The 21,885-nt window shown below is 53.9% G+C and overlaps 1 protein-coding gene across 4 annotated transcripts in view; it reads right to left on the reverse strand.

The window, feature by feature from the left end:
* Positions 1–7,184: 7,184 nt before the first annotated feature.
* Positions 7,185–21,885, reverse strand: part of IL31RA (interleukin 31 receptor A) — a 35,766-nt gene continuing 21,065 nt past the window's right edge. For 3 of the 4 annotated variants that reach the window (XM_066360832.1, XM_066360833.1, XM_066360830.1), the window contains 8 exons: positions 20,193–20,403; positions 17,592–17,771; positions 16,626–16,727; positions 15,767–15,913; positions 13,835–13,975; positions 11,905–11,998; positions 10,717–10,798; positions 7,185–8,982 (listed from right to left, as the gene is read on the reverse strand). In XM_066360832.1, the coding sequence (XP_066216929.1) occupies positions 8,524–8,982; positions 10,717–10,798; positions 11,905–11,998; positions 13,835–13,975; positions 15,767–15,913; positions 16,626–16,727; positions 17,592–17,771; positions 20,193–20,403 (1,416 nt within the window). In that variant the 3' untranslated portion in view covers positions 7,185–8,523. The remainder of the gene's footprint in view (positions 8,983–10,716; positions 10,799–11,904; positions 11,999–13,834; positions 13,976–15,766; positions 15,914–16,625; positions 16,728–17,591; positions 17,772–20,192; positions 20,404–21,885) is intronic. The other variant, XM_066360831.1, reaches the window with a different exon arrangement.

A 21,885-nucleotide genomic window follows, 5' to 3' on the forward strand; every position in this document is an offset into this window, starting at 1 on the left:
GGGGAGGCTGGGAGCTCACGCAAGGCCACAGGTGAGCAGGCCACAAAGCCGGCACTGGAAACAGGTCCCTCGGTAACGCTTGGGCTCAGGACCACCAAGCTCTCCCCTAAACTCAGGGTCCGTTTGGCTCTCCAGGGCCTCCAGGGGACTAGGAGCTGACGACCTCTGAGGAACACACAGCCCAGCACCTGGCGCTTGTTAAAGAAACTTGTGTTCAGTGTGAACTGTCTGGTCCTGAGCCGTGTGTCCTGTGGCTGGCCTCCACACACACAGTCAAAAGTGCCTGCGAGACTCACAGGGGGTGTGCTGGGGGAGCCCTTGGCAATGGCCGAAGGGTTAAGAGTGGGAAGCCCAGGCCCTCCTCATAGCTGGACACCCTTTGGGGTCCCGGTCACTTACCTGCAGAAGCCCCTGCAGGGTCAGGCTGCGCTGCCCTCCAAGACTGCATAGGAAATCCCAGCTGACTTGGCTTCTCCCAGAGGGCTTCGGTGCTCTAAGCTTGTGGGCCTGCCCTCTCCTGGGGGGTGGGGCACAGGTCTGCAAGGGGGCCCAGGTGATGTCAGGAAGTCTCCCTGGAAGGGTCAGGCTCGCTCACCTGGCTCCAGTTTACCAAACTGAGAAAGGGCCGTCGGGCCGCCGTCTGTGCACCCCACTTAACAGCCAGGCTCCGCTGGAATGTGGGCCGGGGTGGGGGGGGCACAGCTGGATCCTATCAGCCCCACGGCGCCGCCCACTTCTCTGCCGGGAGGAGCTGAGCCAGCCCTCCACCTGGAACCCCTGCCTCCACAGAACCAGCCTTGCCCATTGACTTCACGTGCTGTGTGAATGGCCTTGGCCTCCACAGCGGCTTTGCAGTCAGGGCTCTTGGCGGAGATGTCTAACACTGCCCCCAGGGGCTGGGTCCAGAGGGAAGGATGACAGTGGGCAGCAGAAGCCTTGGGTTTTATTGTGTTGTGCTGTTTGGTAGTGGCTCTTTTTAGACGTTTTTATGGGTTGTTTTTTTTTTCCTTTGGTGGTGGTTCTGTATTTTTTTTCTCCGGTGGGGGGAGATGTGCCAAGGGGACGGGGTTCTAGGAAAGAGAGAGGCGTGAAAACTGAGATGGAAAATATTTCTTCGGGTGTAAGAGACACTGGCTTCGGACAGAACATTCCTCTCCCTTCGGTGAAAGTGTGAAATGTTCCTGGAAGCCGCTGCTCACGGCCTCCCAGAACGGTCCGCCTTGGCAACTGCTGCCTCTCCGCCGGGAACCGGCACCAGCAAGCCTGCATCTTCCCTGGAACTCGCATATTTTCCGGAAAGACGGCCCGGATGTGATAGGACATATCTTGGGAGCAGCTGGACTTGCCTGCTGACTCACACAGAGAGAACATTTACTCCCGTGTGTAAGCCAGGATTTATGAATGATCTGGGAAGGCAGCTAGCTGGGCGCTTCCTCCCCGCTGTGGGTTGCTTCCTGTGAAAACACATTTGTGTGCGACTAAAGTCGTGGTGTGGACCCCCCCCCCAGCATCCCCGGTTGCCCACTAACTGGGGGGGCTTTCACGGAAAGCTGAGCCAGCACTGGCCAGAGCCCCTTGCTAACCCTGGGGTTCTGAACAGAGAGGGAAGTGCCCACCCGGGAGCTTGCTCTTGTGGTTCTGATGGGCAGCAGCCAAGGGCACCCCCAGGCTGGCTCTCTCTGCACCTTCTGCTGGAGCCTGGCCCTCGGGAGGACGAAGTGCCCCACAGGACAGGGGCCTGGCCCTGCAGCACCTCGACTGCTGTATCTGCTTCTGGGGTGACCCTTGCCATGCCCCTGGGCCTCAGACAGGGCTACTTCGTGAGCGGTGGACTGTTGTAAGGTACCAAAGGCTACAGAATTAATATTAATATTTTAGGAAGCTTAAAGAACATTTTTTAATTTGGGCTAGGCATGCAGAGAGATTTTATAAATGATCTCTGTACTTGAGTGATTAGCATAAAACCAAGATGGCCAATGGCTGTGCTGTAAATGCAGAGGGGAAGGAGATTTGGATTCTCTGACCTCCCCCACATCTATAAGGAAGCAAGTGAATAGCTAGCCAGGTGTAGGGAGAGAAAAATTAAAATAAACCTTTTCTTATACTAATGGGCTATTTACAGGCATTTGTCCCTATGGAAACTACCTCTCCCCTCCTGAAAGCATGTAGTTACTGTAGGTATCTCTGGACAAAGGAATAGCAAATGAACACTAGAAATTATAGGAATGTCTTTTAATATATAAAGTGACATTTTTACCATTGTGTTACCTTGTAAGTTTTAATGTGAAGAAACATCTTTTTATGAACCCTATAGACAGATGTTATAAACTTGCTAATGAATTCTGTCCCATCCCCCCTCCCTTCATCCTTTTCCCAAACCTGTATAGGAGAAAACAAAGGTTATAAGTTTATGCTGTGATGTCAGGCTTTTTCCCCACCCATGCATAATTAAGGGTATATAACCAGCCCCTAGACTATTATAGATGCACACAATTTGGGACTGCCCCGTGTAAGCTATATGCGGCCAGCATATTTAATAAATTTCCTCCTTTAATAAAACTCTTCAAAACTTATCTAGACTGGGTGTCTCTACGTGAACTCGATGAAATGAGGTACAGTGCCTTTCAGAATATGGGGTGCAGTACTTTCTAACAGGATGACACGGTCTCTGCCTGGGCTCGGCTCCCATCTGGGCCCCCTGGACTCTGGTCTCAGAGACACAGAAGTGGATACACACTGTCCTCTCAGGAGAAAGCGCACAGATGGCCCACAAGGCTCTGGCTGGGGCCCAGTGAACAGAGGGAGACATGTTCGGGTACTTGAGAGGCCTGGCTGGTGTTTTAGCTGTGTCCCCAAATTGTCTGCTTGGAAGTGCTTGCTCTCTGTAGCTCTAGAAAGTTCCAGCAGTGGAACTCTGGCTGGGGAAGCCGCTGGGCGCACGTGGCTCGCTCTGACCTTGGCCTGCCCGCAGGCTGGTCGGGGAGCGGCAGCAGGGGCCAGAGGGGTGAGGGCCAAGGAGCACTCCGTCCCCTTCCTCATGAGAGGGACGTCACCTGGGCATGTTCACAGGCTGAAGGCAGGGACCCATCTGGGAGAGGCAGGGAGGGTGGACGAGAGCAGGGCCACCTCCACGTCTGAGACCGTCCCAGGAGCCGGCCTGAAGGGCGGGGACACCAGCTGGGGGCACATCCTCCATGAAGTGGGGACCACATGACCCACCGAGAGCGGCAAGGGGTCCTGTGAGGGAAATTGAGGAGCTGGAAGGAGTTTGAAAAAGCTGCCAAGAGGAATGAGAGAGGCAGCTGGCGGGAGTGGGGGGCGAGGTCCGGCTGGGTCCCAGATGGAGGCAGTTCCCTAATACCTGGCCACCTGGAGCCAGGAATCTTCTGACCTCTCCCAACGTCCGATGCTTCATTCTGGTATCATTTTTAACACTAGAGCAGGTAAAATGCTAAAACAGGGATATTATAACAGAGCATAAGAGTGGTTTCACAGCTTTATTATTTGGAAGGTCAGACACACATGCCGTTAAGGAGAAGCGTGTTAAAGGCTAATCAGTCCCGTTGCAGTGGTCGCATTTCCTGACTCCGCCTGGGCATGCACAACCTCATGCACATGCTCACATGCTGCGCGCAGGAGTGACAGGTGCGGGGAGGAGACCACAGCCTTCCGAGGTGCTCCGCTGCCTCCCTCCTGGCACGGCCCCCGCTGCAGCAGCCTGGCTGCCACGTCCAAGTCCAGGCCTTGGGGCACCTACCTGGCACCTCACCCCATACCCAGGGAGGGACAGGACAGAGAATTCCATTCCTGAAAACTAGGTCAGCAGAGCCAGGCTCCAGGGTCCCTGAGGCCACCATCTAGGCTTGCTGGCCGCCCTTCGTGCTGCTATGGTGTCAGATCCCCCGCCTGTCCCACAGTCGTGCCACCAGCGTGGACGCAAACCTCGGACAGGACGGCCCTGCTCCTGAGAAACCATTCCTGCTGACCCCCATGTCCAGTCAAGGCCGCTGAGGGAACGGGGACTGCTAGTGACCTCGGTCACGCTCTGCTCTCTGGCCCCTCTGTGAGACACGGACCGCACCACACTTTGCTTACAGCCCTTGTCACTAAGTAACATCTACGCAAAACACACAAAACACATCGGTGTGAAACTTCCCTTCTAAAATGCCCCGCAAGGTCCACCTTTTATATAGCCCAACGGCAAGGTCCACGGAGTGCCCGAAGTCCTGCCGGGTACCTCCCACGTCCGGCTCTCGGTGCCCGGGAGGGAGCATAGAGGTAGAAGTCAGCAGGCAACACGCAGACAACAAAACACGGGTGGGGGAAGCTCGGCTTCCAAGTGATTTCAGCAACACAGACCACGATGACGGTTCACTCATGACGCCCAACCAACAGACGAAACCAGTTGCAGTCATAACAGCTGATGCTCAAAAGAACAAAAAGGTGCCTCCACCGTCTCTGGTGGCCCTGTGTGTCGGTGCAGCTCGTTTGGGGCACAGCTCTGCCACGTGTGACACTAACCAGAACACCTGCAGCAGGTGTGACACCATCCCTGGAAACAGCCCCCCAGCATTAGGGCAGAAGTGGGGATGCTATGGGGTTGAATCCACGTCACTTGCAATGATATGAAAGTGCACGTGGGTCCACAGACCATGTGGGGGGTGAGTTAGGAACAGCGTGGGTGACGGCTACTGAGGAGATTTTGTTGTTGCCATGCTGAGTCCAAAACCGCGGTCCACCCTGGTCGCTGAGTCACAACCACGGCTCGTGCTCAGGGGCCAGGACAGTGAGCTCAGCCAGCATTTCTCAACCTCACTAAGCACCACTGACATTTTGGGCCAGAAGATGCATTGCATGAGGGCCATCCTGAGAGTTGCCAGCCCCAACCCACCTGGGGCCAGCAGCACCCTGCCAACGCCTCCAGGACTGTCCACTGTCAGGGAGGGCAGAGCGCAGGATCAAAACCACTGATATAAGCGATCAAGAGCTACCAACCGTCCCCTTAGCAGTGGCAGGGACAGGAAGCGTGAGGACTGGGGGAGGGGGCAGAGTGAGTGCCCTTCTAATAGGAACGGTTCCTGAATATTCAGTTAGAAACACGAAAGGATATAGTTGCTCATTCCAAGTTAAAATTCTTTGTGGGCCAACACAGTGCAGGAAGCCCTGGAGTCTGCGGGCTGCACGGGGTCAGAGGACTGTTTCTGCTCCGGGCTGATGGTGTGTGAGGAGCTCCAGCCCACGGCTCCACCCTACCTTGATGGGAGGTGGCCCGGGGGTCCTGCCTTGTGGGGGAGGCGGCCCGGGGACTGCCCAGGAGTCTGAGCTCCATACACTTTCACATCCTTTGACATTATTCTTCCTTTGATTCTGTTTCCAGTGTTTTAAAACCTCAACAGTGTTTCAGGCTCACGGGCTCTGCAAAAACTTGGCCCGGTAGCTGGCTTGCAAACCCTGGGCCGCAGTGCACCTGCCGGGGCAGTGACAGGGCAGTGATGGAGGGGCAGTGACCGGGGCGGTGATGGAGGGGCAGCGACAGGGCAGTGATGGAGGGGCAGCGACAGGGCAGTGATGGAGGGGCAGTGACCGGGGCGGTGATGGAGGGGCAGCGACAGGGCAGTGATGGAGGGGCAGCGACAGGGCAGTGATGGAGGGGCAGCGACAGGGCAGTGATGGAGGGGCAGTGACCGGGGCAGGGCAGTCACTGGGGAGGCTGTCGTGGAGACAGGATCACCCTGCTGGCCCGGGGCAGGCAGACCAGTGGACATGGGCTTTCCCCACACAGGGACGAGTGGCCAAGGAGAGCCGTGGGGGAGCGGGGACCCCACCTGACCTTCTCCTCCATCACCTCCCACCCTCTCTGCCCCTCACACTGCCTCCTGAGAAACCAGATAGGAGGTGCACCTCTATGTTCACCAGACTGGCTTCCCTGCCGTTCCTGTAAAAGTCTCTGGTGTTTTTGTGAAAGAAAGGCCACTCATAGGACACCACCAGCGCTGTCTGCACGGCTCCCAGCCCCAGGAACCGGGGATTTTATCAGTGTCCAGTGACCTGGCGAGAACACACATTTTCCTGTTGTGTCCCCTCGATGTCTCTGACGAAAATAGAGAACGCATGACCGTCCTCAGCCACAGAGGTCTGACCCAGGATGCTGGGAAGGGGGCAGCACATGACTGCACCCAAGCACAAGAAGGTCCCCAGCAGCCTCTGCGTCCTGTGACTCTGCTCTGGACTGCTGGGCGTGGCCGCAGAGCCAGTTCCTGGGGTTCCCAAGGAAACTGCCCCCTCACAGGCGGGGAGGCTGATGTCCAGGAACAAACCCCCGCCCCTGGCATCCATCTAGAACAAAATAGCCCCAATTTCCAGCTCCCAAAGGCAGCAAAGTAAATATGGAACATGATTAGAGGAAGTGCTGGGAAGGGGAAAGGAATGAAAAGAAACAAGAAAAACAGGAAGAGCTAGGGAGACAGAAGCTGCTGGGAGAAAGTGGCCAGGCCAGGGGGGGAGGGAGGGCAGAGAAGGGAAGGGTGGGGGGCTTCGAGGGAGGGACAGGGAACCGCTGCGTCTCTGAAACCCCCTCACGGAGCCCCTGGGACCCTTTCTCTCTGCCCAGTCATAGGACCCCTGGAGTCTAGCTCCCAGAGCCTCAGCCAGGGGTGCACAGCCAATGCGGGGGGCACTACATCCAGGCACACTCTCCCCACCCCCCACTGAGCACAGAATCTGAGGAGGTCCCCAAGCCAGAGGTGGGCAGAGGGTCACAGGAAAGAGAGAACAGTGTGGCCACAAGGTTAGACCTCCCAACCAGTTCACAATCAGTGAGAAGGGCCCGCCTGGAACTGTGGGGGTTCACACTTGGGAGTGGCTGTATCCCTCAGTCCGGGTCCTTTCTACTCCCAGGCCAACGGGCAGGTCTGCAGAGTCTCCCCCAGACCTCCCCCATTCCCTGATCACCAGCCATCACTGCTCTATGGGTGAGGAGAGAGGGGAGTTTGGGGTGCTGCGGGCACTTGGGATTGAATGAGCACAGAACTTCGGGAAGCAGCCCTGCTGGCTTGTGCCCTCAGTTGGGATGCAGCAACTGGCTGAGGAGAGTGGCCAGGGACTCCGCAGGGCAGGTGTGTGTGTGTGGGGGGGGGGGGGGGGTCACAGGCTCCACTGACACCCTCGTGCTCAGAATCAGTCCCACAAGGGACGGAGGTCAAAATCTCGAGCAGGACTGAGTTGCAAATCAAACACTCAGAAATCACTGCTGTTCTGCAGTTACTCCCAAATGTTAGCGGCATGGGCCAGACACTCAGTTTAGTTACAAGCCCATGTCCACTTTACCAAGACGGTAAAGCGATGCTTCTGCACATCTGCACTGGTGGCCCAACTCCTCAAACTCTCCTAGAAAAAATGCCACCAGCCTTCTGGCTGGCACATGCCAGTTCCCCACACCTCAGCTGCCAGTGGCCCGAGGAGTCACAGCCACACGTTAGGGAGTCATCTGACAGCACTGTGGTCAGGGTCCAGCCTGGCTCTAGTCGTAAGTTTTGGGTCTGAGCAGCTGAATCCTGCTGTCGGTGCTTGGGCTCAGGGCTCCCTATCACAGTGTGGTGCTCGGCTGGGGCCAAGGCAGGAAGTCCTGCTGTTGGGCAGCCAAGTTGTCCACCACAGCATTCCTGGCACTCAGCTGCTTCTGGGCAGAGGCTCCGAGGGGTGTGTCCGGTCAGCTTCCTGGGCTCTGAGTCAGCTGTGGGGTCAAGCACAGAAGCCTCTGAGATGTTGGGTGTCTTTCTACTCCATGCTTGAGTGCAAGACAGAGGGACAGAGAGGCCTCCCAGTCAGTGTCCTGGGGTGGGCAGTGGCAGGCAGAGGGGGCAGACCTGCTGGCCCGCTCTACAGCCTGTCCCCAGTGCCCTGCGGAAGTCCACCCTCGGTCCTCGGTTCCCCAGCAGCCGCGTGCTATGAGCTAGGAGCAGGAGTCCTGCATGGGGGTGCTGCTGTGGTCACTAGAGACTTAATGAGGGTGACGAGGAGGCCCAGGCCACCGTCAGGGAGGCTCTTCACCTCCTGCCCCCATTTGAGGGACAAACAGAAGAAAGATGTCAGGGCTAACTCAGAGGTGAGCCCGGAGCCCAGGGGAGGCAGAAGAGAGACACTCCCTGACAATCAGACTGCCCAGGTGCCACCAAAACAGCTGTCCTCTGGCAACCTGGAGAAGCGCTCCTGGGACTCTGAGGAGCAGCCCCAGCTGTGACCCCAAACCAGTTCCTAGAGAAGGCAGATGTGGCCATTGTCCATCTGTCATGGGCCCACAAGAGCGTGTTAGCTGAACAAAAGGAACAAGTGGCTTTCCCTGTGCCCAGGGCTCGGGCTCATCCCGTCCCTGCCGCTCAAGCAGGTCACCCCTGGCCACCCTGGCCATTGAGAGGCAGGCGAGACTTCTAACACGAGCAGGGTGTGGGATGGCCGGGCTGTGATGTCACCTCTCTGCAAGAGTCACCTACCCAGACACAGGGACTCAAGCCGTGGTGGCATCTATCAATAGATTTCCCTCTTGGCTTGGCCTGGAAGTTTTTCCGACACAAGAAATTCTCGGGTCGTCACCGAGTTTTTCAAATACGGGTTTGGTGCTTCCTCCACACCGAGACCGGCCGGCCCCACACTCTGCGCGGGAGAGACAAGCTGCTCTCGGGCTTCGGGCCTTCCAGAGCCCAGGGGCTGGGACTTCCGGGCTGGGATCTCTGTTGAAGCGGGGGGCTCCATGAAGCTCTTTGTGGGGGGACAGTATGGCCTGTAGGGGGAGGCCACATACTCATTCTTCTCCCCTCCCAAGTTGTTGTCCTGACCCTTCCCAGACTCCTCCGTGGAAACATCTTCCAGGAAGTTCTCGAAGTTCACCACCAACTTGTCAATAAGATCACGGGGGGCAGGACATGGTTTTAGCACCCCGTCTTCTGTGTTCACAGGGTTGTCATACTCCTTCAGATAGAGCTTCTCCTGGAAAAGACAAAAGGACACCCCAAGTGGTCACTTGGGAGGTAATATGATGTAACTGAAAGCTCTTAGGCTTGGGACACCCAGCGCCAGCCTGTGACCAACGCCCCCCCCAGTCCTCCCTGAGGGCAGAAGCGGATGGAGGCCCAGCACCCCCGCATGCCCTTCTGTGAGAGGTGGCAGGAGGGGCCACGTCCCGAGGGAGGACACACTGCATCCGAGCAGTTTCTCCCCCCAGAGCCCTCGGGGCTGCTTTCCACACAGTCCTCTGCTCACAGACCCCCCGCCGAGTGACCACACACAGTGAGACCTCTTACAGACGGAAAGCCTGTGTCCCTGACGACAAATGACTTGCCCAATGGTGCCAGGAACTCAAGGAGGCCCTAAGGCAGGGACGTCACCTTTGTCACCTTCGTGTTGCCAGCACCCAGCTGAGCACCGGACATGCAGGGAGTGACTAAGGAGTGCTTGCTCTGAGGCCAGACGGACGGATCGTTCAGGAAGCATTGAGAGAGTCCTGCCTAGGACTTCATTTACTCTCTCAGTAACTATTTTTTTTTTTTTTGCACATGCATGAGAGAGAGACAGACAGACAGACAGACAGGGACAGACAGATAGGAAGGGAGAGAAGAATCAATTCTTCACTGTGGTACCTTAGTTGTTCATTGATTGCTTTCTCATATGTGCCTTGACTGGGGGGCTACAGCAGAGTGAGTGATCCCTTGCTCAAGCCAGCAACCTTGGGCTCAAGCCAGCGACCTCTGGGCTCAAGCCAGGGACCATGGGGTCATGTCTATGATCCCACCCTCAATCCAGTGACCCCACACTCAAGCTGGTAAGCCTGCACTCAAGCCGGCTCGGGTTTTGAAGCTGGATCCTCAGTATCCCAATGCTCTGTCCACTGCGCCACCGCTTGGTCAGGCTTAGTAACTTTTTAATAAGTAGAAAAGTAAACAGGGTAATGCAAAACAGAGAAAGAAGAGAAATCAAAATAACAAAAGCCAAAAATAAGTAAAACTAACAAAAAATAGTCCATGTTAAAAAGAGACTTCTGAGTTGAAACAAGGCCTAATAGTAAAAATTCCTGCATCAAGAAATACTGGAAATAATATTTCAATGATAAAGGTTTAAAGGGTATAGTTGATCGAGCTTATCTTCTCTTACGCAAAAAAAAAAAATCAACCTTAAAATTTTCGGAACAGTTTTCAATGTAAAAACTTATGAAAAAAAAGGGTTTCTCTATTTGTAATTCACCAGGAAACCCCATTGCCAGTTAAAGTTTGAGGATACCTTTCCTCATCTGAGAAAAGCAATTTGAGGCAGCCTTCCCCAGCCCCCGGGGGCCCTGTGCGCAGCGGTGTCCCCTCGGGGTCTGCAGGTGGCCTCTCAGTTAACTCGGCTGTTTTTCAAAGGGCCTCAAAGAGCCTGGCTCTCTCGCTCCCTAATTAGACAGTCATGTTGTTAAGGGTAGGGCTGGTGTCTTTCTCCCGTGGCACCCTTTGTAAGATTGGTCCATGCCCTGCATACTCTGGGTCCTCGTGAGCCTGGTCCTTCCGTCCAAAAAATAAGGACCAAGTCGTCCCGGGAAGTCTGGTCCCCTGTCCCAGCTATTCCCGGGAGTTTCCACCCTTGGGCTCATTCTGCGTGAACTAAGCACAAAGCTCCCCCAGCACGGCCCCCACCGCCCACAGCCCATCCGCCCAGTGACGTCCTCCACAAAAAGACATGCGTGTTTACCTTGAGATCGTCTCCATGCCATGTGGCTAGGCTGCTTTCAGCAGGGTTGGGGACATCAGGCCAACACAGGTGCTTCAAGTTGCTGGGGAGAGATGAGGTTTTCAAACAGGAGTGAGTCCCAAGAAGCACTTTAGGGGGACGATACGGCCAAGCCGAAAGAGGGGGGGATTTGCTGGAGAGAAGTGTGTGGCTCCCTGCCCGATGAGGGCAAGCTCCGGCCACCTGCCTCAAACTGAGAAAGCGGAGCAGGGTGGAGGTGAACCGCAGGTCACCCCTGGGACGTGACAGAGAGAGGAGACCTGTTCCCCAGTAAAGCTTTTCCTACCTTCCCACTCTCCTACCCCTGCATCTGACACCAGACCACCCAGGGCCGTTTCAGTGAGATTTGTTCTCTGGGGAGAACAGTGCCCTACACCTTCTAAGCTACCCACACATTGGTGCCCAGATGCCCCAAGCGTGGTCCCCACCACCACTGGCAGCAGCGGCAGTACCCAGGTGCTTGTTAGTCATGCAAAGTGCTCAGGAATTTGTGCTGGTAAGTTGGTTACAGCTTGCATCTGGGAGCTGAGGTTGACCACAGCTAAGCACACCTGCTTGGTAGAGCTGGCCCACACCTGTGCCATTCTGGAAAGAGAGGGCCACCAGGGAAGGGGCCCTTGACCTTCAGGGCAGCAGGAGGCTCTCTGGGGAGAGAAAGCACAGGACCCTGAAGACAAGCGTCCATGCCCACAGTGGCTGGGCAGGCAGGACACACGCCCTGGCAGCCAGCCCTGAGATGCTGCACCACAGTGAGAAGCAGTCTGCGCTGAGCGCCCTGTCTTTACGGGTCCACAGCTCCCGGCCCTGCCTGGGGTGGGGCAGCTCGTGGCCTCGAGTCCTCTGGCTGCTACCGGGGTCCCCTCTAGTCTTGGAGAGAAAGGGCCTTCTCCCCACCTCTGGCCTCAGATGCCCAGCACTGCAGGAAAAACCGATGGGGCTGTTAGCATTCCCCTGACCTCCAACAGACTTTGTGGCAGTGGGGACAGAACTCTGTGGCCAGAACTCTGGTGAGCCACAGAGTATGGTACACAGTGAACTCAACAGGTATGTACCAAACAATGAAGGGACACCTCCCCCTCACCTGGGATGCCTCCCACCTGTTTCCAGTCCTGGCTCCGAGGGCACACCCTGCTGGCTCTAAAAACTCACTTGTGTTTTTGGGGACCATATGCCACCATCAGGGCGATGAGAATGATCAGCCCTCCTCCAACCAGAAAAGAGATGAGGCAAATCTCAAGGACACCTTTGGGAAGAGGAAGACAAACGTCAGCAAGCTGGTCAAGCTCTGCGCCTTCTCGGCAAAAAAATCGAAGGTTAATTTCTTTCTCCGGGAGCACCAGCAACACGTTCCTTCCTATTTTCTTTCCGTGCGTTCACGTTTATCCAGTTAAAAACAAAACAAAACTTGGTGTTCGTGCGCCCCCCCCCCCCCAGCTCTCCCTGAATAACACCGACAGCCACGTGCTCACGGGGCCAACCTCCAACGTCGTGCCTTCAGTGACTAGTTATCGAGCATGATGGCTCACCAGGCACTGTTCTGTCACAAACCAGCGGCCATGAGCTGGCACGATGAGGCCCTGCCCTCCTGGGGCCTTACGTCTAGTAGAAGGATTCTGACAAGACACAGCACAGACTTCTTTGAGAAGTGAAAGCTGAGCTCATGTGACATAGGAGAAGGAACTGCCACGCCAACATGAGAAAGCGTCCCGGGCAGAAGGGACATGGAATGCGGCAGCCGGAACAGGAGCAAGGTAAGGAACAGAAACAGAAGCGCTAAGCGGTAGGACACGAGGTCAGTAAGGGGCAGAGGGCCAGTCTGAAAGTGCTGGGAAGGAGTTCGGGTTGTATTCAAACACAGCAGAGGCCACTAGTGGGGCTGTCAGCGGGGGGCCCAGGGGTTACATCCTGGGACCAGGTTGGAGGGAGCGGAGCAAGAAGCAGAGAGATCTGTAATCCGCAGACCATGCGTAAGGCGCTCGTAGGCTCCTAGGCAGGTTCTCGCCTTCAGTTTGACGTCCGGAGAAAGGAGAAAATGTCATTGAATAGATAACACAGTTTGTTCTCCGTGTTGTGAAAACACAGCACGATTTTTTAAAATGCTAAGTGCTATTTCAAAAGAAACAAACAAAACTCCAACACAAAAACAGACCATGTTTTCTAAGTAAAAGCATCTTCTAAACTCACATTTCCCAGAACTGTAAAGCTGTTGTTTCTAGTCTTCCAAAAAGTTCTTTCGGGGGAGGGGGGGGGGGGAAGAGGCTTTAGAGAATACTTAAGGCAAACTGGTTTGAGCTGTGACCACAAAATTTATTTCTTCACTTTCAATGTCAAAGGTTGTTCATTCCTTAAAACAATGTTCATCAACACATCCTTAAAAATGTAACCTCTTTCACTCCAAGACTTGGGGAAATGAATAGGTTTCTGTCCCCCTATCCGACTCCTCCGCCATCTCCCTCCCCACCCTGCCTTCTGTCCCTCTTGAATGTCGCCCATAACCTTCAGGTGACACTGCAGTGCCTTTTACATTTCTGTTGTATTTAGGACATTTTTCTTGTTTCCTATTTTTAATGTAAAAGCTGGTAAGTAGGACATATTATGTACTCTTTAGCTTAAAAAAAATAAATAGAACTTCAAAAATAACGAGGTTAAGCCCTTTCTGGGGCCGACAGTGCTTGTCCATCCAAGACGTTTCCCTCCGAGGCTCCACCGTGCATTGACCTCTGGCACATGACAGGGGTGACTGTGACCTTGGGGACAGCCTTGAGGTGAGAGCTGGTTTGGGGCTGAGAGTGAAGTTGGCACTCATGTGAGCCCTGCTCCTCACAGTGCCACGGGGCCGCCCGTGAAAGAGGAACAGAGCGACCAGCCTCTCCGGATTCAGCCCTCGGCCCACGGCTCTCCCTGCCCACAGCTCGCCTGCACGCCACCAGGATGGTCAGTGGGCCCCAGAGCAGGTGGCTCTGCTCACTCAGGCATGGACCGCCCATTTGGTGCCCCCGCCTTCGGCAAACACCATCTCTTACCGACCCCAGAGAAGAGCCGAGGAGGCGTCGTACCAGGTCTGGAAGGAAATACTCACTGACTGACGACGTGTTGAAGTTTACCCCGGTGCTGTTGGCTCCCCCCATACGATTGCTGGCCATGACACAAACTGCGTAAGAGGTGCCTCGTGTCAGAGACTCCAGGTCATACTGCAGGACGCTGGAGCTGACCGTCTCGGCTGAAGGAAGAATACAGACGTCAGGCACCTCAGCCAAGTTCAGAGGACACTGCTTCCATAGTACAGAAACATGAATGTCAGAGCCAGGCTTAGCCATCTCAGACCCCAACCCCGCTGCCCACTCTCTCTTTAAAATTAGCTTTCAAGATGGATCGAAGACCTAAATATAAGACTCACACTGTAAAACTCTTAGAGGACAACATAGCGTAAATCTATGTGATCCTGACTTGGGCAATGGTTTCTTAGGTAGGAACTCAAGCACACGAGCAACCAAAGGCAGTAGGTAAAACTAAACTTCATCAAAATTGAAAAAAAAAAGCTTTTGTGCATCAAAAGACACTATCAGGGTGAAAAGAAAACCCACAGAATGGGGAAAATACTTGCAAATCATGCATTTAATAAGGAACTATATTCAGACTGTATTTAAAAATATCTCTTACAACTCAATAATTGGAAGACAAGCCAATTTAAAAATGGGCAAGGAGGTTGCAAAGACTTTCTCCAAAGGAGATACACAAATGGCCAACAAGCCCATGGAAAGATGCTCGACCTCATTGGGTGTTAAGAAAATACAAATCAAAACCACATTAAGACAGCACTTTGCACCCACCATGAAGGCCATAATAGTCTTTTAAACAGAATATAACGAGCATTGGTTAGGGTGTGGAGGAACTGGAACTCTCATACACGGCTTTAAAACGGTATAGCCACCGTGGAGATGTCTGGTGCTTCTTTAATAAGATATTACATATATCTCCCAAAGAATTAAAAGCAGGAATTCAAACATATCATATTTGTACACCGATGTTCCCTTCAAGACCCCATTATGCAATGTCCCTAGCAGCATTGATCCAGTAACCAAAAGGTGGAGACAGCCCAAATGTCCATCAACTAAGGAATGGGTAAACAAAAAGTGGACTATCCACACAACAGAATATTATCTGGCAATAAAAGGGAAGGAGGTATGAATGCACGCTACAACATGGACAAACTTCGAAAACACTACACCAAGGGAGAGAAGCCAGACAGAAAGGCCACATCCTGTGTGGTCCCCGTTATGTGAAATGTCCAGAGTAGGTAAGCCCGTGGAGACAGAAAGTGGTCCTGTGGATGCCAGGGACTCAGAAGAACACAACAGGAAGAGACTGATGGATGGAAACAGGGTTTCTACTTGGGAAGGAAGCAGGTGGTGGTGGTGGTGGTGGTACATGATATCATGGGTGTGCCCCCTAATCATGCACTTCCAATGTTAAGGTGGTACATTTTAGGTGACATGGATTTCATCACAACAAGAATACTAGCCCACACAAAACTCTAAGCCTCGCCCAGAAATAAAGATGGCCAGCAGATATTATGGATTTGAGAAAATAGTGCAACTTCTCAGGGGACAGCGGGAGTCTCGGCAAAGGGCCCTCCACTGAAGCAAGTGCCACCAAACGGGTGTGTCCACACCCCACACTTGAGTCCATCAAGCCCCATCTGGAATAATGGTCAGGAAGCTCCCAAGAAGTGAACCCGTTCCCAGCCCAACCAGGGCAAATCATATTAACTTCTCCGGTTCCTACAGGACTTTCAGGTATTGAAACTTCACTCCCAATGGATGCCAAAAATCTGAAGAGGTAGGTGCACTTGGCCCCTTTTTCAGGAGGCCCAAAGAAGCAAAGTGATGCTTGCAAAGTTGCAGGATACCAACCATGACAGCCAGCCTAATGGTAGGTCTATCCATCATCTCTATTTGGGGTCTTGGGTTGTTTTTGGTTTTTTTTTCAACTTGGCTATAAGCACACTTACAGAATTCCTTCCCATTCTCAGCTTCATAAAATATGGTGTAGTTGCTGATGAAACCATTCCTCTCACTTTTGGGAATCTCTTTCCATACGACAGTGGCTGTGTTCACACCAATGTTCACCACCTCAACCACGGGACCAGCTGTTGGCTCTTTAGAAGAAACGGGAATAAGTCATCAACGCTGAACCATGCCCAGCAGGTCCTGCCTCCACTGAGTGGTATTCAAGGTAAGAAGGGAGGAGGGAGCTGAGGAATCAGTTCTTCTGGGAAGACTGTTCTTCTCTGGAGTGATTTGTCTTGGATGGGGGGGAGGGCAGGGGGGACTTCCTTACAGACCTCTCCCTCTCATTTACACCCGGCTCGTCCATCCCGCCCGTCCCAGCGATTACCAAACAGATGACTTTCAGTGATGAGATATATCTTCCACTGTCGAGTCTGGAAGATGTTAACTTACAAAGAGATAAAAATGAAGTCTGAGACTCCTGCTAATCGCTACACAATCGGAAACAATCTTTTCGCATCTCTGACTTTGGGATGAACTCTGTAGGGTCCCTAACTTGGTCTTAACGTTATTTCTCCTTACAGCACCGTTTGTTCTCAGCTCCTTTGCAGCTTTGGACAAGTCATTTCACCTGTCTGAGCCCAGTTTTCCATTGTGTAGTGAGCGGCTTGGCCTTGATCTCTGACGTCTACCCTGCTCTGGGATTCGGGGACTATAACCACCACCGTGTCAAGCACACGTGGCCAACGGCACGTTAAAGGTGCGGCAGGGTGAGCACGAGCCTGCAGGCCCACAGCCCTGGCTGGCAGCTGGACAGGCCCCAGTCTCTCCTCTCCCCCACGGGACCCTGTCTGCACATACTGTCTTCTGTGGAGTAAGCCTGGACAGAATATGGCTCGCCCACTCGGTCTTGCAACATTGGGTACACAGAGATGTTATAGCACTGGAAGGGTGCTAATTTATCTGCAAGAGGGAGAGAAAGAGAGAGAGAGAGAGAGAGAGAGAGACAAGCATTAGGGGCAGAGTGAGGCTTGTGGAGAGAATACTAGACTAAGAGTCTTACCGAAGACTTAAAGAAGATAGTCTCTCTCTCTCTACATTTCTACATCTGGGAAACAAGGAAGTTAGGTTGGGTGGTCTTAAATACCTATTCCAGTTCTCACATTTTAAATCAACTCTTAGAACTAAACCCGTGCCACTCTGACGAAATGACAGAGCCACCAGGAAGGGGGACATCCAAGATCCAGGCCCTTCTCTGTCACCAGTTTTGTTGTGTGGCCTGGGGACTGACTGCCCACAATATGCCACCCTGAAGAACACATGTACCCTGAGGTCTGCTTCTTCTATCCACCTGCATCCCTGCACGAGTAGAATTCTTTATATGCATGAGCTTAGGTACTGAGAAAAGTCTGGGCTGAGAGGATCGGGAAGGCAAAGCTTCACTTGTGTGTCCTACAGGGATCAGGGACTTCTTTGTAGAGAAGTCTACTTCCTGCATCAGTCACCTGGGGAAGGGGCCCAGCTCTGAAACTGGCCGCCAGAGTGGCAGGGGGTCCCCTGGGTAGGACAGACAGGACAAAAACACTGGTGTCATACACATAATCGAGATATCGGGGGAGGGTGCTCTGATGGGGGGTTTCCTACCTGGAAAGAGGCATGCCAGAGCCTGGTCTGATACCCATGGCTTCCTGGGTGCACGTCACTAGCTTCTCAAATACTACTGACCACACTCGCCACTTTGAAGCCAACATAAATGATTTTAAAAATGGATGGAAACAAAAGGGAATCCCTACATCAGAAGGAGCTCATGGGGTCCCCATAGGCTACCTTTCTGGATTGTCCAATTCCTGGCCCGAGACACCGATTCCCAGGACAAGGCGGAGATCTCTGGGTCATCCGGGAGCCATTCCACTGTCCACGTGTCCACGTCCCAAGAAGAGCTTTCCCAGGTGACCACCAGCTGGTCCTGAGTGTGGTGGGTGTTCACGACCGTAATGAGCCGGAAAGCTGAAGGCAGAGAAAGAAAAAAGTTCCACAGTCACCCACCACATCGGCATCCGTCGCTGCCCAAGTCATGAAGAACTTCAGAGTTCAGGATCTCCACGGCAGTCCCCACCCCTGCCACCGTGGTGTTTCCACCACATTTATTGTCCCTTCTCCTCACACTCACCTTGGATGATGAAGTGCCTTTTGAATCTTTCCTTATCTCCCCAAAATTGACTCTCATGCAGTACTGATGGCTAAAAGGCCTTACCTTCCACAGGGGTCTTTAATGACAGCAGGCCTGAGGCCAAGAAGGCATCTCCACAGGTGGAATTTCAGGCCCCAGGAATTCTGTTAGCAGGGAAGCCAGGAGACGGTGACCCAAAAATCATATCAGGGAGGTGGCTTCAAATTCCACCTGTCTACACTGGCTGTAGATTCCTACCAGAATTGTGTCCACACCAGGAAGAGACAGACACATCCAGCCAAAGCACCTGCTGTGGACCAGTCTGTAAATGACAGCATTTTCTGCCTGCCTGGCGGAAACCTCATGTCTGCAAACAGGCCACAAGGATGCCTACAGTTGAACATATGGCTTCCAATCCAGTTTCTGGGAGTTGATCAGAACTAGAGATCTACCCTACTTTGCCAAGGTTCCGAATACGCAGAGAACTGCTGGGTGCAGCTGGGCAGAGAAGGGATGGTGCTCAGGTACAGGTGTGGCTCCCGCCCATCCACTCCTCACCACCACAATGCACCTTACCACGCACAACACACCAGATCCTTCAAAATCAGAAGGAACACCAAAGATAGTCCTGGACGAAAGCAGAAGAGGGGACGGCATCCCTCATGCATCCACAAAGCCCTCTGGAGCTGGAAGCCTGAGTCAAGTGTAGGGTTCTGATGGCCAGGAGGACTGACTCTGGCTATTTCTAGGCAGCACATCCCGCCAGCTCTGCTCTGCCTGCCGCCCTTTTTAGATCCTCTTCTCCAAGTGGGCCCTGATGAGCCCCCTAGCTGCTGGTCCTAGCAGCAGGGTCAGGTGAGTCATCAACCCAACAGGGTCGCTCTGAGGAAGAGCAACTGAGACGGGGGGGGGGGGGGGGGGAGCACGGGACATGAACCTGGATGAAGTTCAGGAGCCCGGGCCAGGAGCACAGCGCCAGAAAATCAGTCCGCTAATCCCTGGGGCTCCCGGCCCCCAAGACAGGCACACTACCAAGCGCTCCTGAACCTCAGCCTCACTATCTGTAAACTGGATCCGAGAGCATCCATTAGATGCAGCAGCCACTGACTAACCCAGGCCGTCTTAGCGCGGCGTGTGACACACACTAATGGACAAAGGACCATGGTTGTACTTAGTGATTGTTGTACCCACAACAATGATCACAACTGTTCTCTAGCTGACTCTGCTTTATTAAGCAAAATGCTATAAAACATGACTTTCTTGTATGTCTAGGACAGGAGTCTGTAAACTTTGTCAAGGGCCAGGCAGTAAATATTTTAGGTTTTGCAGGCTGATTGTCTCGGCCACAAAGGCTTGGCTCCGCCTTTGTTGGGATAGAAGGGGACACAGACAACGTGTAAGCAAACAGGAGTGGCGGTGTGCCAATAAAACCTCACTTATAAAACGGGTGTCAGGCTTGGCCCCTCCCCTGCAAGCTGCAGTTTTCCTGCACCTGACCTGCGCCTGTTATCACAGTGATACCCTGGTGCTCCTGACACTAAGCTAGTACCTGCAGAATTGGGAAGGACAAAAACCCTGTGGGAATTCAGCCTGGTTTTAGGCAGGACAGACAGACAAATAAAGTGGGGAAACCTATTGCCCGCACTTCCTTGAATAGGAATCAAAGAAGGAATTTTATACCTGAAACAGGATATAAAACAAGTCTGCCTAGGAATAGTAAAATGTGAACAAAAGTATAATGAGCAATTTATCGGCTAAGTGGAAATATTAGGAACTTTCCTAAGACGGTAGGAAGTGGAAGGGGGATGGGAAGAACACAGCAGCGTGAGCAAGGCAGACACGAGCGAGCAAACCGGGCTGGGACGAGGTGTGAGCGGCCCGAGCAGGAGGACCCCCAATGGGAGTTCCAGCCCCTGAGGCCTGATGGGCAGACCTGGCCCCGCCTAGGGCTCAGCCCATAGACGTTCCCTCAGACCAAAACCAACACGAGCTGCACATGAGCCTGCAGGCTGGTGACTCGCATCCCGGTATTTGTGAAGTCTGATTGTCAACACAGAAGGATTTGTTCCCAGGGAACGTGATAGCCAGGGGCTCACTCATTACCAGAGGACTGTGCCCTTCCCGTCAGCACCTAAGGAGTCTCTACCTCATTTTTGTTTTGACTTGAGATGCAGCAACCCTTGAGAGAAAGAAGGGGGACCACCCCTTGGCCAACGAGGCAGGCAGGCAGCCAGGTAAGTAGCTTACAATCTACTCACGCTTTTCGCTGACAGCCGGGATCCTCAGGGTGGCCACTGGAGACTGTCCGAGAGAATTGTAGGAGGCCACAGACACCCAGCAGGCCCTGCTGCCCAGATACAGGTCATAGGAAGTGGTGTTCACCGTCTCTGTGAGGTTAGTGCTGTTCTCTTGAAAGTACCAGACGCGGTAGCCAAGGGTTTTCTCCAGGACCGGGGCTCCTCTTGCCTTCTGAACACAGAGAAAACAGTTTATTGCCAAAAAAAAAAAAAAAGAAAGGAAGGCACCAAGCTGGTGAGAACTGGTGGGTCATGTTAAGTCTTCGATGCTAAACTTCTCTCCTGGCATAAATAACACACCCTGGCCCTGGCCGGTTGGCTCAGAGGTAGAGCGTCGGCCTAGCGTGCGGAGGACCCGGGTTCGATTCCCGGCCAGGGCACACAGGAGAAGCGCCCATTTGCTTCTCCACCCCTCCGCCGCGCCTTCCTCTCTGTCTCTCTCTTCCCCTCCCGCAGCCAAGGCTCCATTGGAGCAAAGATGGCCCGGGTGCTGGGGATGGCTCTGTGGCCTCTGCCCCAGGCGCTAGAGTGGCTCTGGTCGCAACATGGCGACGCCCAGGATGGGCAGAGCATCGCCCCCTGGTGGGCAGAGCGTCGCCCCTGGTGGGCGTGCCGGGTGGATCCCGGTCGGGCGCATGCGGGAGTCTGTCTGACTGTCTCTCCCTGTTTCCAGCTTCAGAAAAATGCAAAAAAAAAAATAACACACCCCACGTGGTGACACAAAACCGTCAAGGGTCGGAAGAGGGGGTTTGCTAGGGGCCCCCTTGGTAGTGACACTAACATAAGTCTAATTCCATGAGGCCACGCTAGAAGAAGCCTGAGCCCGTGTAGCCTGACACCCCACTGCCTTTCGGCGAGATCGTCTCCTCCGACCCACAGACAGAAGAATGTGAGCTAAGAAGTGGAGCCAATCCCAAGTCTGTTCTGGTCCTGGGCTGCCTCTTGCCTGGCAGCCCCCAGGGTTGGAGAGTTCCTGTGCTTGTGCCTCTCACCTCCACACCCCGTTCTGAGGAAGGAGCACCCCAGGTCCCCGGACAAGGCACCCCAGCTAAGATGGGCTGCGCTATCGGTCCTAAATCCTTGGTGAGAAGCCCCAGGGGACCCCAGGAGCTCCTAACCAAACTCTTCTTTCCAGCCTGAGACTTGAGACCTCGAGGCAGATGCCTCGCCTCAGGGTCAGCACGCTGCATCTTTATTTAGCTGGCCGCTCACTTTCGGTTCGGATAGCATGCACGCAGGTGGGGCAGAGGGACCGCAGGGGAGGCCCAGACAGGACTTGAGGAGTCGCCTTGCCCCACGGCCCCCCGAGCCTGGGAACTTCCTTCCCAGCCCCCATGACGTGAAGGGTCAGTCAGAAGAGCCTTGTCTCTCTCCCCACTCTCATTTCCTCTTTAAAATAACGGCTGTATCAGGTTACAGTTCACAGACCACAACACCCACCACATCACAGGGCACTGTGCCCTGGCTTTAGCCCATCCACAGAGTGATGCGGTCACCACCACTGTCTACTATGAACCAACTCTAATTCCTGGAAAACTTCCCTGTTGCAGCAAAAGAGAGTGTGGTCACCTGTGTCACCAGCTGCCTCTGGACAAACTGCCATGTAACCGGCCACCATAGGAGGTGGCTTTCTTCTCACCCCACCCCCAAAGAG

This window comes from Saccopteryx leptura, chromosome 1 (genome assembly GCF_036850995.1).
Source record: "Saccopteryx leptura isolate mSacLep1 chromosome 1, mSacLep1_pri_phased_curated, whole genome shotgun sequence".
NCBI lineage: Eukaryota > Metazoa > Chordata > Mammalia > Chiroptera > Emballonuridae > Saccopteryx > Saccopteryx leptura.